Source organism: Herpailurus yagouaroundi, unplaced genomic scaffold (assembly GCF_014898765.1).
Source record: "Herpailurus yagouaroundi ecotype Mexico unplaced genomic scaffold, PumYag 161, whole genome shotgun sequence".
Classification (NCBI taxonomy): Eukaryota; Metazoa; Chordata; class Mammalia; order Carnivora; family Felidae; genus Herpailurus; species Herpailurus yagouaroundi.
Genome location: NW_024412402.1, coordinates 10,063,808 through 10,079,251, shown reverse-complemented (window position 1 = coordinate 10,079,251; position 15,444 = coordinate 10,063,808). Strand labels below are relative to the sequence as shown.

General features: G+C 49.9%; 1 protein-coding gene across 4 annotated transcripts in view; it reads left to right on the top strand.

Annotated features, from left to right (window-relative positions):
* Nucleotides 1-15,444, top strand: part of FXYD6 (FXYD domain containing ion transport regulator 6) — a 30,910-nt gene extending 15,466 nt beyond the window's left edge. For 2 of the 4 annotated variants that reach the window (XM_040483154.1, XM_040483155.1), the window contains exons 2-8: nucleotides 9,765-9,827; nucleotides 10,419-10,457; nucleotides 10,567-10,641; nucleotides 11,457-11,493; nucleotides 12,207-12,256; nucleotides 12,785-12,827; nucleotides 14,128-15,444. In XM_040483154.1, the coding sequence (XP_040339088.1) occupies nucleotides 9,770-9,827; nucleotides 10,419-10,457; nucleotides 10,567-10,641; nucleotides 11,457-11,493; nucleotides 12,207-12,256; nucleotides 12,785-12,813 (288 nt within the window). In that variant the 5' untranslated portion in view covers nucleotides 9,765-9,769 and the 3' untranslated portion in view covers nucleotides 12,814-12,827; nucleotides 14,128-15,444. Of the gene's footprint in view, nucleotides 1-9,764; nucleotides 9,828-10,418; nucleotides 10,458-10,566; nucleotides 10,642-11,456; nucleotides 11,494-12,206; nucleotides 12,257-12,784; nucleotides 12,836-14,127 lie in introns of those variants that run through there. The other 2 variants (XM_040483153.1, XM_040483152.1) reach the window with 2 other exon arrangements.

Sequence of the window (15,444 nt, the reverse complement as noted above, 5' to 3'; positions counted from 1 at the left end):
GAGAAACTCTTCTGATTGCTTTCTCCCGCACATGCAGAAAGCAACTGTGCAAAAGGCAGGAAGATCGGGGAGCGAAATTAATGTGGAAGGGTTGCTATCACCTGAAATGTCAGCTGTTTACCGACATAGAGGTAACTGTGAACGTGGAAAGGAGAAGAACCACCAGTGGAAACCTGAAGTCTTTCTCATAAGATGCCACGGGCCACGGAGGAAGCAAAACGTGGCTGGTCCTATTTTCCCCCCCGCTGGGAAGGGTGGTCTATGGTGTAGAATTTCAGAGCTGGGGAGCAGCAGAGTAAGGGGGCCAGGACCCCGCCCCCCCCCTCCCCCCACTGTCCTGAGACCCTGTCCCTGAGAGCCAGGTCCTCAGGCTCCCCCCAGGCAGGGTTCCGGGGCTTCACGTGCATCTGGAGGCTAATGTGGTTTCCTGAACCCTTTCTCCCAGCTCTGCCCAACTCAGCCTTGCTTCTCCCTCTTCCAGAGATCCCTCCCTCCCTTCTTCCATCTACTCCTTAGACTCTGTGACCCGGAAATGAGACTTCTCACTTCTAGTGCCTCTTTCTCTGCCCCTCCCGCACCCACCCTTAGCCAGCCCCAGAGGGCCCTGCTTCCCTCCTGGGAGAGATGAACGTGTGGTAACTGGGAGGGCGTGGCACGCACAGGGGCGGTTGTGTGGGAGGGAGGGGAGGCCCCTCTGGGGTTTCTTGGTGCGGCAGTGAGAGAAGGGCATTGTGTGTCTTTGCAGAGGCTCTGTGTGTGTGTTTGGCCACTTGACTCAGGGGCAATGCCAACGGTACCGACGAGACTTTACGAAGTGGGCGCAGGGGCCGAGAGTCACCCCGAGGAGGCCTGTGCTGAGGTGGGGCTGGTGGAGGCCAGGCCTGGGCAGCAGGTTGGAGGACCAGGGAGTGGGTCACTTTCCAAATCCGTAACAGTATTTCTTTCAGCACACTGTAACTTGATCAGAGATGTTTTCTCCGGAACACAAAGACGAGCCTTTACTCTTCGGCTTGGCATTCGAGAGCCTCCACAATCTGACTTACCAGAATTCTCACCACCCACCCCTCATGCCTCGCTCAACAGGATCGTTCACTGTTTGGAGGGTATCTTGCTCTGGAAATGGCCACTACTTGGCAGATTGCTGTCCCGGACCCTCCAGTGCTGTGCAGACATTACCAATGGGGCCAGGCCCCCTCTCCTGATGGACCTCATTCAGAATCCTTCTGAGGTGAGGTGGCCACTTCAGGCAGCCATCATCCAAGGAGTGCCTCGAGGCTCAACTCGAACTGAACTTGAACTGAGTACTGTTTGTTATCCCTGCCTCCCATTTCTCCTTCTCACTGCCTTGGCTCATGTTATTTCCTCTGCCAGGGAGCCCTGGCTTTTCTCTCTTCTTGCCCCTGTCCATCAGAATCCCATCCTCCTTCCGAGGTCCAGCTGAAATGTCAGCTCCCCCATGGGAACGTCCCAGGTTCCATGTTGTAATCCCTGCTCCCCCTTTCCCTGCCCCGATGGACCCTCCTTTGTAGTCTCTACGTCTCCTGAAGCTCTCTTCGCACTTGCTGATGTACTGGAGCCCTTTGCTTCCAAACCCTGCCAGTCCTTGGAAGCTGAAGCTGTATCTTGTTTACCCACGTATCCCCTGCAGAGCCCAGAAGAGGGTGGCTCTTTCTAGAATTCAGTGTGTGTTTGTAGGATGGACTTGAACCTCAGCAGCTGTGAAAGGGATCTGGGGGGAGTTGAGGGGAAGGCATGGCAGGAACTGCTTCCCTGGAACCCTTAACGTGTGTCTTTCCTGCTCCTAGGAGGGACCCTGTTGCCAAAAATCCCTCTCCTATTGAAAAAATTAATTAAAAAAGGGGGCACCTGGGTGGCTCAGTCGGTTAAGCGTCCAACTTCCGCTCAGGTCGTGATCTCGCAGTCCGTGGGTTCCAGCCCTGCGTCAGGCTCTGTGCTGACAGCTCAGAGCCTGGAGGCTGCTTCGGATTCTGTGTCTCCCTCTCTCTCTGCCCCTCCCCTGCTCGTACTCTGTCCCTCTCTCTTTCTCTAAAAATTAAACATTAAAAAAAAAAAAAACAAACCCAAACAACAGCCCCTCTCCTGGCTAGCAGCCAGTCCCAGCAGCGGTCCCCACTCGGGGAGGGCATCACACCAAGGCCGGAATATTAGGAAGTCAGAATTCCTGGGATTCCCCTAAGAGTTTGTCCACCGGAAGGGTGAAATGAAAACATTTTCAGTAAACAAAACCTGAGTTTGTAAGTAATAGATCTTTGTTAAAGAAAATTGTGAAAAGATGTTCTTCAGGAGTGAGGAAAAGGTCTTGATGCATGGCTGAGGTTCAGCAGAAAGAATCATGAAGAAATCAGTTAGTAAATACAACGTATCGGTTATCTCCTGCCGCATAACAAATGAGCCTCAAACCACAGCATTAGTTCTCTCAAACAGTTCCCGAGGTCAGGAGCGAGGGAGCAGCTGAGCTGCGTGGTTCAGCTCCGAGTCACTAACGAGGCTGCAGTCAGGCTGTCAGCCAGGGGTGGGGATCATGTGGAAGCTGGAGGCTCTGCCTCCAGGCTCACTTACTGGTTCATGGCAGGTCTCCTTCCTGGCGGGCTTCTGAACTGAGGCCCTCAGTTCTCTGCCACATGGGCCTCTCGGCAGGGATGCTGGAGGAGCCTTAAGACACGGCAGATGCCTTTTCCCCTAAAAGCAAGCAGTTGGAGAGAGGGAGAGAGCAAGGGAGCAAGCACAAGCCAGAAAAGAAAGCCATCGTGCCTTTTATAATCTGTTGTTTGTTGGAAGTGACATATCAATTCTGCTGTATGTTAGTGGTCACACAGATGGTGCAGTGTGGAAAGGGACTGTACAAGGATGCAATACCAGGGGGTAGTGGGGACCGTCTTGAAGGCCGGCTACCACACATGCGAGTGAATCTAAACAAACATGTTTCCATGCAATATACATTGTAATATCTATGTCATAGAATTGAAAACGGAACTGAAATTTTGTGCAGTAGCACATGTATTAGGAGGGAGGTGATTTGTGTTTTTGTCTTTTTCAGGAAGGGTGTTATACCCAGTAACTATGATACGTTTTAACTTTAGACTTTGTTAAATCAAAGACTGTCTTTGTCTGCTCAGGCTGCTACGGCAGAGTACCTTAGACTGGGGGACTTACAAACAACAGAAATTTATTTCTCACAGTTCTAGAGGCTGAAGTCCATGGTCAAGGTGCTGGCAAAGCAGGTTTACAGATGGCCATCTTCCCACTGAGGCCTCACTTGGGGGGAGAGGTGAGAGAGCTCTCTTTTGTAAGGACTCTAATGGTATTCATGAGGACTCCCCCTCATGACCTAATCACCTCCCAAAGGCCCATCTCTAAATACATCCCATTGAGAATTAGGTTTCAATATATGAGTTTGGAGGACACAAACATTCAGTCTGTGGCCAACACACATGGTAAAATTCCAAAGGTAACCACTAAAGGACTAGAAATAGCGTGTATAACTTCTTAACCAGTAGAGGGAGAAAGTGAATAAGAAAAAAAAAAAAAATCTTAAAAAAAAAAAAAAAAAGGTCAAAAGAGAAACAAATCAGACCAAATATGTCAATAGTCACAATAAAATTAAATGGGCTAAACTTGATAGTTAATAGAAAATTATCAGGTGGAATTAAGAAAAAAAATTTTTTTAAATCTAGGTCTTTGCCATTTACAAGATGATAAAATATACGTACAACACATAAGGACACAAGAAGGTGGAAAGTGAAATAGAATTTAATCCAACCCATAAGACAATATAGCAATTTTAATTTTTCTGTTAAATACTATAAGAAACACAGGGATAAATATATAAATCCTTCCTCCTAGAGGTATCCTTTAAAACACCTATTTCCATTGTTGACAGGCCAGTCAAAAAAAATAAAGTGTGTAGGAATTTAAACAACACAGTTTAATAATCTTAATTTGATAGGCACATAAAACTTTCTTCCCAACAATGAAGGAATTTTTAGTCTTCTAATACATGGAATATAATTTTTAGAATAACTAACCATATATTAGGTCAATACATTTTGAGGCATCTGTATCCTCAGACCACATTCTCTGACCACAGTGCATTTCAGTTAGCAGTCAATTAGGAAAGTAATTTAAAATCACTATACTTTTGGACATTAACATACACACCGCTTTATAACACTTGGGTCAAATAAGAGGTTACAGTGCAAATTTAAAGTACTAAGAACTTAACAATAAGCCATAGCCACATTTCAAAGTTCATGTGTTGGGGTAAATGTAGCACTCGGAGGATTACAGTCTTAGATGCTGATATTAGAAAACAAGAAAAGGGGGCGCCTGGGTGGCTCAGTCGGTTAAACGTCTGACTTCAGCTCAGGTCACGATCTCGCGGTCCGTGAGTTCGAGCCCTGCGTCGGGCTCTGGGCTGATGGTTCAGAGCCTGGAGCCTGCTTCAGATTCTGTGTCTCCCTCTCTCTCTCTGCCCCTCCCCCATTCATGCTCTGTCTCTCTCTGTCTCAAAAATAAACGTTAAAAAAAAATAAAAAAAAAGAAAACAAGAAAAGCTAAATATTAATGAACCAGGTATCCAACATAAGAAGATAAATATAAAGAAAGAATAATAGAATGGACCCAAAGAACATGTAAAGGCAGAATGAAGGATAATTTAAAACACAGTAAAAAGGATCAGCAAAACCAAGAGCAGGTTCTTGAAAAGACATACAATGAGTGAACATCTGGTGGAGCTGATGAAAAAAAAAAAAGTCACAAATAACAACGTTAGGAATGTAGAAAAAGACATAACTACAGATCCAACAGAAGTTAGTGATTTCTAAGGGTAAATATAAAATGCTATAAGCAACTTTCTGATAATAAATTTGAAAGCAGAAAAGGGCAAATTGCTATAAAAAATTATACTCATTAAATATGTTCCAGAGGAAGAGAAATCTGAAGAGTGTCATGGCCATTAATGAATTGAAAAGGCAATTGAAAATGCTCCCACAAAGAGAAGACTAAGTCATACAATTCTACCAGGTGTTCACAGAGCAGATTATTTCTGTCTTCTGCAAACTCTTCCAGGGAATAGCAAGAGAGAAAATACTTGTTCTGTGAGGCCAGGACTATCATGATACCCAAACCGGGCAAGGTCAACACAATAAAATAGAAATTACGGCCCAATCCTACGCACATAAATGCAAAAACCTAAACAAGATAGCAACAAACCAAATCCAACAATTTATTAGGAAGACAATAATACATTGGTTTTATCCCAGTAGTGTAAGGATGATTTGACATTAGATAACCCATGCACATAATTTACTTCGTTGATGGATTAAAGGCTAAAAGCTATAGATCCAGAACCTTCATTCATAATTAATGTAAAACAGAAACATCTTGGAAAACCAGGATTACAGGGGCACTTATAAAACATTAGAAGAAATCTATTTAAAATCAGTAATTCCCTTCTTTTTATGGTTGAATGAATGATATTTCATTATATATATGTACATATATATATATATATGCCATATTTTCTTTATCATTCCTCACCATGCACACAAAAGATAATTATGTGAGGTGATGGAGGTATTAACTGACCTTATTGTGGCAATATGTGGCAGCATAAACATGCATCAAATCATCATACCCTATATGTACACAATGTTAGGTGTCCCATCACAGTAAAACTGGGAAGAATTAAAAATAAACACACACACAAATGAAATACAAGTAAAAAATAAAAACCAGTAATAAGACTGCATGTGTGTGTATGTGTCCTGTATTACTGCCTCTATTCTACATTTTACTCTAAGGCCTAGCAGTACAGAAGACCAGAAATAAAACCCAACAGTGTAAGCATTGGCAAAGAAGAAACAGTACTGTATCATCTGCAGATGATATGTCGACAGAGAAAACCCAGGGGAAATCTGTAAGTAAATTATTAGAAATATTAACAGAGATTTAATGAGTGAGATTGTTGGGTTTAAGATCAATATGTACAACTCAATTGCCTTCCTCTGTAGCAGCGAAAATTAGGAAACACACATGAGATTGCATTTGAAATGGCAATGAGAAGTATAAGGCACCTAGGGATAAATCTCGTGGGAGATGTGCGAGACCTATATGAAAGCATTTATAAAACCAATATAAGACGTTGAAAAGGATGTACAAATGGAAAGGCAGACTGGATAGGAGACTCAAGATAGGAGTCTCAAGACTCCGTTATGGATAGGAGACTCAAGGTTCAGATCCATTGTCTCAATTCCAGTGAGAATCCCAACAGCTTCAGATGAATTTGACAGGCTGATTCTAAAATTTATATATAGGAGCGAAAGACAAAGAGGACGGAAGATATTCCTGAAGGAAGAGGGGGAAGAGGGAGAGAGAAGTTTCTCCTACCACACGGGAAGATCGCTGTCAAGTTGTAGCAATGGAGACACAGATTCGGATGCAGGGACACACAGACCGACCCCTAGATCGAAAGGGAAGTTGTAGTAGCAGATACACCCCCTGAATAGTAAAAATTTGATCCCTGCCTCCTGCCTCACGTGAACAACAGTTCTGGGTGACATGAAGATTTAAATGTAAAAGACGGAGCTGTAATATGTCCAGAAGAAAATTCTTTCTGACTCAGGCTGACGGTATCTTCAACAAGACACGCACAAAAGCAACACCGCGTCCAGTTACGTTAGCGTTCAGAAATTCTGTTCGTTGAAAAACAACAACAAAAAATGAAAAGCCGCTAATAGGGAAGAGACCTTTGCAGTACTTCGTGACAAAGATTTCATATCCAGAATAACACCTGAATAATACTAATAATGCCCAACCCATTGGCAAAGTGAGCAGAAGACCTGAAAGACACGTGACCGATGAAGGACTAGAAGCCCGACTCCTTTAATGAGCGAGCCGATTAAGACCGTATTTCACACCTCTAGATTGGCGGAAAGTAAGCAGGCTGACCACGTCAAGTGTGGATAAGGATGCCGAGGGATAGGCACAGTCATGCAGGTGGTGTGGTGGGGTGTCGAAACGGGGATGACCGCTTTGGGAAACAATCCGAAAGTATTCTGTGAGGTCGACAATTTGTACCATACAACCCAGTGACCACACTCCTAGGCCTGTCTCTAGAATATACGTCTTCCTACTGCGGTATGACCCGTTAGTGGGTCTAGCCATTTTATTTTTAAAAGGGAATCAGAACAGAAACCGTCAGAGGGCATCATTCATTTTAAGGTTAAGAGTTGTTTTGTGATGTTGTTATCCCCGGTATACATGAGTATGTATTTGCACTGGGTTCCGATGTAAAAAGTATTCCATGTGAAAGTGATGGTAAAAAAAAAAAAAAAAAAAGAAAGAAAAGAAAAAGCGTCTTACGCTGTGCACCATGCATAAAAATGTTCACAGCTGCATTATTTATAATCGCACAAAATGGGAAAAGCCAAAAAGATCTCCACTGAGAGGAGAATGAACCAATACGTGATAATTAAGCTGCACAGTGGAATACTACACAACTTTGGAAAGAAATGAACCGAAGGTTACATGTCCTAATGGGTGAATCCTAGAAACAACGTTGAACAAAAATAGCCAGTCCCAGAAGACTGCAAACAACATAGTATGATCATTACAAAGCTCAAAAAAAGCTCCACGACCCGCATCTTATTAAGATAATATGTGCATGACGAATAGATTTTGAAGAAGAGTGGGAGGGATAGCCATACAGAGGAATATCACTCAGCCATAAAAAGGAACGGAGTTCTGACACGGGCCACAACATAGATGAACCTTGGAAACGTGATGCTAAATCCCAGAAGCCAGATGCCAAAGGCTACATAGCATAGCATAGATACGTGAAGTGTCTAAAATAAGCGAATCCACAGATGCAGAGAGTAGGTCAGTGGTTGTCAGGGGCTGGGGGCCGGGGTGCAGAATGGGACCGATGGCTACTGGGTATGGGGTTTCTTTTTGCGGTGATGAACATATTCTGGAGTTAGTGATGATGGTGGCACAGGTTTGTGCGGATACCGAAACCATTGAATTGCGTGCTTTGTATTTACTAAAAAAAATTTTTTGGATGTTTTTACTTGGAGAGAAAGCACGAGCTGGGGAGGGGCAGAGAGAGAGAGAGAGAGGGAGACAGGACGTGGGGCTCGAACTCACGAGCCGTGAGATCGTGACCTAAGCTGAAGCCAGACGCTTAGCCAACTGAGCCACCCAGGTGCCCCGAAAATTGTACATTTTTAAATGATGAAGTTTCATGATGTGTGAATTTTATCTTTCATTAAGAAAAAATTCTTTGAGGAAGAACAAGGGAATGATGAAAAAAAACTGTATGGATATACGTTGTCCGGGATACTGTTTACCTCTGGGAGTGAGGCAGAGGGACGATTTGGAGGAAAATGTAGGTAAATGTAGCAGGTGCTTGTAAAGTTCTAGTTTTTAAGTTATGAGTGTTCATCTTATTACTGTGTATGCGGGCGTGATACATATATTTTTATACGTATAAAATGTAAAACATACGTAAAATTGGAAAAAATTACAAATAATAGATGAGATGGCATTAGAAGCAAATTACTGCCTTTTGATGAACACCGAGCGGCTTTCTCCCAAGTCCCCGGCTGGGTCTCAGCGCGACTCTGGATGCAGCTGTTCTGACCCCTGGTGGCCGAGAGGTGAAGGGCAGCTGAGGATGCTTGCGTGGGGACTGGCAAGTAATGGGGGCGATCCCTCAGGGCCAGCATGGTCCTGGCCACTAGACGCTGGTCTGGGGAGGGGGGGGTCAGGCCACTGCCAGTCCCACACCCTGGAGGAAGACAGACAGCCTTGCGCTTTCCTGGTGTGGGTTTCTTTCTGCCTTTCCTTGATGGCTCTTCACCAAACATACTTCCTTAAGCCCAGGAGTGACTTGCGTGTGACTCCACTGAAATCTGTCCCTGGCCGCCTGCTGCCTCCATCCGGATGGCCCATCCTGGGGCCCCTGGCCCCAGAGTCCAGGGGCTCGATGAGCTCACGGACAGAAGGGGAAGGTCAGGATGCTGGCACTCAGAACCGGTCTGCACGTTGCCTTTGTTTGACCAAACGGCCTTTCTGGAGGATTATGAACTAAGACTGGAGGAAGAATTGGCTCGGGCACCTTAGAGGTGAGGGTGTCGGGGGCAACTTAAGGGAGAGCTGTTGGCATTTCAGGGTTTACCCTACGGAGACCAGTGAACAGCAAGTCTCCCGCCCCACCTGGCGGGCGGGCTGGGCTGGAGAGGCATTCGCTTACCTGCCCCATTTAATCTCCTAGAAGAACGAACTTCCGACCATGGGTGTTGGCTGTGGGGAACCAGGCCAGGAAGTCCCGGAAGGATGGCCTGGAGAGGAGGGCGCAGCTGGGGTCATCACCAAAGCCTTGGGGTTTTCCGGCTTCGGCACCAGAGAGGCAGCGTGGTGGAGGGGTTAGGGCCCGGGCTCTGCCACTCACTATCAGGAGTCTCATTTAACTTCTTTAAACTGTGGTTCTTCGCCTGCAAAACGGGTCAGTCATTGCGCCTGCTGATTGTCATAGTAGGCAGCTGTGGTAACTAAATTAATGCGTGCGGAGCCCTCTGTAAGAGCTCAGTAAGTGTCAGCCACTTCCATTCTGTGGCTTGAACTTTTACTGTGTGGAGGGTACTCAGAATAGAGCCGGGAGCCCTACGCGGCCCCTGACCCGGCCGAGGGCTGGGGTGGTGGGTCTCCTGTGCAGAGACTCACTTTCCTTCCTTTGTCCCCAGACGCCATGGAGGTGGTGCTGATCTTTCTGTGCAGCCTGCTGGCTCCCAGCGTCCTGGCCAGTGGTAAGTACCCCTCCAGGTCCTGGCCCTTTGGGACATAGGGTGGGGCTCTCAGATTCTCCATGTCTGATCAGTGACTCCCCTGTCCCCGCTGAAGTCAGCAGAGAAACTGCTGGAAGGCAGCGTGTATTCACAGACCCTGTTCCAGCCCGCCCACCTCTCCCCAGAGGGTCCAGCAGGCTCTACTTTCAAGCTCTCAAGCACTCCAGGTCCCTGTAGACTTTTTGCCTGAACCTTGGGAGCCAGGCCCGCTCATCAGTGTCTAGATTCTGGCTTTGTGCAAGTCACATGTTCTTCCTTGGTCTCAGTTTCCCCACCTGTAACAGGGGGCTAACAGACCCTGCCTTTGGGGCATAATGTAACAATGCAAAGGGGCAAGAAATGTGGATGTGCTGTGCACCGGGGCTCTGAGTGGTACCCAGTTCTGCTCTCGGGCTGGCCTTAGTGGGCAGGCCCTTCTGTGCTTCCCCGGGCACCTCTGCTTAATGGGCTCTCTCTCCCAGGAGTCCCTTTGTGGGAAGTGACACTGGTGGGGTATTAGGGAACCAGATGTGCAGCTGTCTTCCTCTTGCCCACACTCCTTTATTTTTTCAGCAGCCGAGCAGGAGAAGGAAAAGGACCCTTTTCATTATGGTGAGCGGTGATGGTAACCCTGGGGGGTGGGGAGGGGGGTGTGTGGCCCCGCCCAGGGACGGGAAGCCGTGCTCTTCCCTTCCTTTTGTCACCTCTGCTCCTTTGGCAGACTACCAGACTCTGCGGATTGGGGGACTGGTGTTTGCTGTGGTGCTCTTCTCCGTGGGGATTCTCCTTATCCTGAGTAAGTTTGTTCGTTCCCTGTTGGCTCTGTAGAGTGATGTCTGCAGCTGCCGGGGGAGTGGAGAACAGTGTAGGAGCCCGGCCGTGCTCTCTCGGGGGGAGAGAGAGATGGCCCCTTCTCCCTGTTATCTCCGGCACCTAACATCGTGCGGGGCACATAGTAAGTGCTCAGTAAAACAGGGCAGCATGGACAAAATAGGGGCACCTGGGTGGCTCAGTCGGCTAAGCGTCCGACTTCGGCTCAGGTCATGATCTTGCTGTTTATGAGTTAGAGCCCCGCATTGGGCTCTGTGGCGATGGCTTAGAGCCTGGAGCCTGCTTCCGATTCTGTGTCTCCCTCTCTCTCTGCTCCTCCCCTGCTCTTGCTCTGTCTCTGTCTCTCTCAAAAATAGATAAACATTAAAGAAAAGTGAACAAAATAAATGCTTGATGAAAACGAGGTCATCAGAAAGGGCAGGGTGGCTGTCCTGGTGCTGTGTCCAGTAGGCAGAGGTCGGGGAGTCACAGGAGATAGCGAGGAGCTGTCCTTAGAGTGCTCTGAGAGAGGTGCCCCCGCGTTTGTTTTCTGCACACGAGAGCCCGGGCCGCGCGGAGCCCTCTGCACTTGCCCGATCAAGCAGACTGTGGTATGGCCATCGTCCAGGCATTTGAATGTTGAACCTTGACCTCAGAAGAACCCTACTCCCACAGAGGATTGCTACATATAACTGTGCTTTTTATGTAGCCCCCTGTGGCAGCTTTGCTGTGGTCAAGCCAGGAGCGTGACCTTGAACTCAAGCCGGGAGCGTGACCTTGGGTGGTTTCTTTGCCTTTCAGGTCGCAGATGCAAATGCAATTTCAATCAGAAGCCCCGGTAAGGATGGCGTGTCTGTGGATATCGGAGGTGCCGCTAGGAGGGGACAGGGCGGGGCCCCCTGGTGTGTGCCAGGCATGTTCTAGCATACACGAGGGCAAAGCATGGAGGGTTAGCCCCTCCTCTTTTCTGATGTGTATTGAGATCAGAATTGTATACTCTCTTCTGATGTACATTGAGGAGGGGAGGGAAGAAAGAAGGTGTTGGACACGCGTCTGAAAGCCCTTGAGACAGTTGGGCTTGGGAGAAGGGAAGCAGTGGGCCTCAGAGCCTCTCGGGAGGTCCATCTCGTCTCTACAGGACCTGCGACGCTGTCTCTGCTCATCACCTGTGCATGGGGCTCTTTGGCTGAGGAGGAGCTCGGGCTCCGTCATTCACCTCTCTCCCCACCCCGTACCCCATTAGTCTACCGCAAAAACCAGGGGCAGCAGTGGACCTCAGAAGTCCAAAGTCTGGCAGGACACGATGCCAGCCCCCAGGGGGCCCCAAGCCCCTCCTTCCCAGTGCACAGTGGGGCCGGCACTGACGGGTGCCTGCGAGTTCCCCTGACAGCCCTTCAATCCCAGCTTCGCCCCCGCCCCCGGCCCCACGCGCCCCTTGGTGGAGTCAGCCTTCCGGTGACTCGCAGGGGCCTGCTCCAGATGGCCCTGCCCCAGCAGGGACAGCGGGTTTGCCCCACAGAGCGCCGACGGAAGCTTCTCCTTCTCTTGCAGGGCTCCGGGGGATGAGGAGGTGCAGGTGGAGAACCTCATCACTGCAAATGGTAGCGGTCACGACCACCGGCCCGGGTGGGATAGAAGCAGTGGGGGAGGGTCCTCGGATGGCTCCGGGAGGGATGGTGGTCAGACACCGTGGCCTCCCTAGAGCCAACCGGACGTGCTCCTGTGTCTGTGCGGGGAGAGCGGTCTCCGGGGCCCCTGCTCTGGGCCCTGGGCCCAGGGGGCCCTCATCTCCACCACACCGGCTGCTACCCCTGACCGCCGCTGTTTATAGGGCATGTGCTTTGTGTCGGGCACGAGACAGGTGCTTCATAGAGCCCCCTTCGTGTGCGCACAGCCCCGTGACAGAGGCTCGCGATCCGCATTCGATAACCCAGGGACTCAGAAAAGTTAAGGAATGTGCCCCCAATTCCTATAACCAGCAAGTCTGTCTGACTCAGAATCCTGCCAAGCCCCCTCTTTGCTGCACGGTTCAGACTCCTCCAGCGTCAGGCCTGGGCACGGCTGCTGCGGCGGGTGGTCCGTGGGGGTGAGGGGTCCATTCACTGCAATCTGTTCCATTTTTTTTCCAGCAACGGAGCCCCAGAAAGCAGAGAACTGAGGTGCAGCCCTCAGGTAGGAAGGTAGGATCCTGTCTTCCCGTGTCTTCCTCTGTCTCCGTCACTGTTCATTCCTCAGGGAGGTGCTGGGCCAGCTTTTGCAGCGGGCACAGCGTTTATTCTGAGCCAGGCTGGGGAGTCTTGTGTCTGAAAGGGCAACGGGACAGATGGACGGAGACATCTGAGGGCACCACACATGCGCGGTGAAAGGCTGGGGAATAGGGCTTCTGCTTCTGCACGACCGGAGGCCAGGTTAATGGAAGGTCACCTTCCCTGCGATGGGGGCAGGACTTGGGACAGAATGACAGTTCGTGAACTCCTCCTAACATCAGAGTAGCTCAAAGATAATGGCTTTTAGCGATGGTTCAGAAAGTAGCTTAGGGCCGCTTAAAAAGCGTCAACGCTTTAGAATCAAACTTGCTAACTCTAACACAGAACTAGGGAGAATAGTGTATCTCCCCCTTCCCCGATGCCAGCGTTAGCCGTTCTCAGTTCTCAGCTGTCAGGGGGACCGTATTTCGCATTTGCTTCCGTTGTTCATTGTAGGGACACGGGCGAGGGTTTGCCTTTAAATGTCTTAGTTTTCAAAGTGCTGCCCCGCACAGACTTGCCTGAGCCTCCCGGAAGAAGCAAGTAGGGCAGGTGGGATGGAGCCCCACTTTATAGATGAAGAAACTGAGGTCAGAGAGAGCAGCCATCCAAGATCGTGTTATCACAACAGCCTCGTGGGTGGGCAGCGCGGGGCTCAGTTTGTCCGTCTCCTAGACGGGGCTTGGGAAGGTCAGTGATCTCCTACACACGAGGTGGCCCTAGATGCCAATCCAGGAGTCGGGTGTCCTAGCTGGTGGCTCGGGGTTCTGTCCATTCATGGCCACTGGCAGGTCTGATCTTGGGGGTGGTGGGGGGAGGCTCAAGGGAAGGAGGCTTGGGGTTTGTTTTTTGTTTTTTGGTTTTTTTCCTAAACTAGGGCTTCCTCAGAAACCCTGTTCTCTTAGGTCTCAGGATTGTGAGCAACGACTGGGGGTGTCCTGAAATAGAAACCCCGGGTTTAACAATTTTCTTTCCATGTCTAACAGGTTCTAGCCTTCCTGGGAGAAGCGCTTCCCTGGGCCCCCCTCCCCCTCCCAGGCCCCTCCCCCTTTCCCTGCATTTCAGCCTCGTCCTCCTGTGTCACCGGGGACGGGACGTGAGCTCGGAGTGGGTCTCCTGCGAGTTTCACGGGGGCACAGGCGCTGCGTTAAGGCGGGGAGACAGCCAGTGAAGACGCCAGAAAGGAGGCAGAGTTGAGTTTTAATTTGGATTCTCTCCCCCTTTAGCTCCCAGAACCTGAAAGGAGCTGCTTGAACCTTTAGACTCAAGTGTTGATGCTTAAGAACACCGGCCACTTCAGCAGCAGATCTTTCCCCAGGAGAAGCCAAGAGTGTGTGTGTGTCCCCCGGCCCCTTCGCCGTCCCCTGGAACACAATCCTCAACTTAACGATGCAACTGACACCCGCCTCTCCTGCCCGCAGCCCGCGGTCTCGTCCACGTCCTGTGACGTGTCTGTGTGTGTTTGATGACTGTGGTCTCTGTGGCTGCTTGTTTGTGGATGATGTTGTATTTTAGTGACCCTGAACTCGCTTTCCCGGGTGGGTGCTGAGCCATGTCACCGTCAGCCCCTCCCTGCCCCCCTGTGGCCCCCACCCCCATCATCTCCCACTCCTGGGAGTCCGCTTTTTCCCTGAGAGACCAGTCCCTTCTCTTGATTTGGGGGTGGGTGTGGGGCTAGGGGGTGTGGGCGGGGGTCTCCAGTTGTCTTGGGACTTGGGAAGGTTTACATCACCTCCGTGATCATTTTTCTTGGCCTCTCTTCACTTCATTCACAAGAACCTTGCTTCTGTATTCTAGTCCGGACCCAGGTCTGTTCTGAGGGTCTCTTGGCAATTGGGAGGTTCACGGCAAGGAGCTGGTGAGCCCAGCTTTGCCTCCACGCAGGCTGTGCCCCTTCCACGGTCCTTTCCCACTTGGGGCTTCCACCCCGGGGTCCTCATCTGCCCTGCACCGTCGCAGAGCAGCCCGGGATCCCGGGCCCCGGGCTTCTAGTCTGCCCCTGGGGAACGTGCCCCCTGCATATCTTCTCAGCAATAACCCCATGGGCTCTGGAACCCTGCTCCTCTCTCCTACCTTCCCTGCTTCCCAGACTCCCAGCTACAGCCCGGCTCTTCTGGACTCAGACTCCTGTCCCTGAATGAGGTCTCTGGTAGGCAGTGGCTGAGGGGCTCCATTCTGTGGGGGCCAGCAAAGCAGCAGGGAGAGGAGGCGTCCTGTGCTTCTCTGCCCGCGTCCCGTTGGTCAGGGAGCAGCGATGGCTCCCAAGCCCTTTGCTCCACCTGTTACTGGTTAGAGCGGCAAGTGCAGCGGCTACACGTGGCTTAGAGACCCGGGGCAGGTGGGCACAGCCCTGCTGCGGAGGGAACTGCCAAGAGGTCGAAGGTCATACAGAATGGAAAATCCAAGCAGACCCCGCCCCTCCCATCCATCGTGTTCTCGTGGCATCCAACCAGACGTGCCGCCGTGACCGGGCCGCTGTCCTCTGTGCTGTGATCGATCCTCTCCACAACAAAAGGGAATAAAACACCATTTGTTTCCTAGTG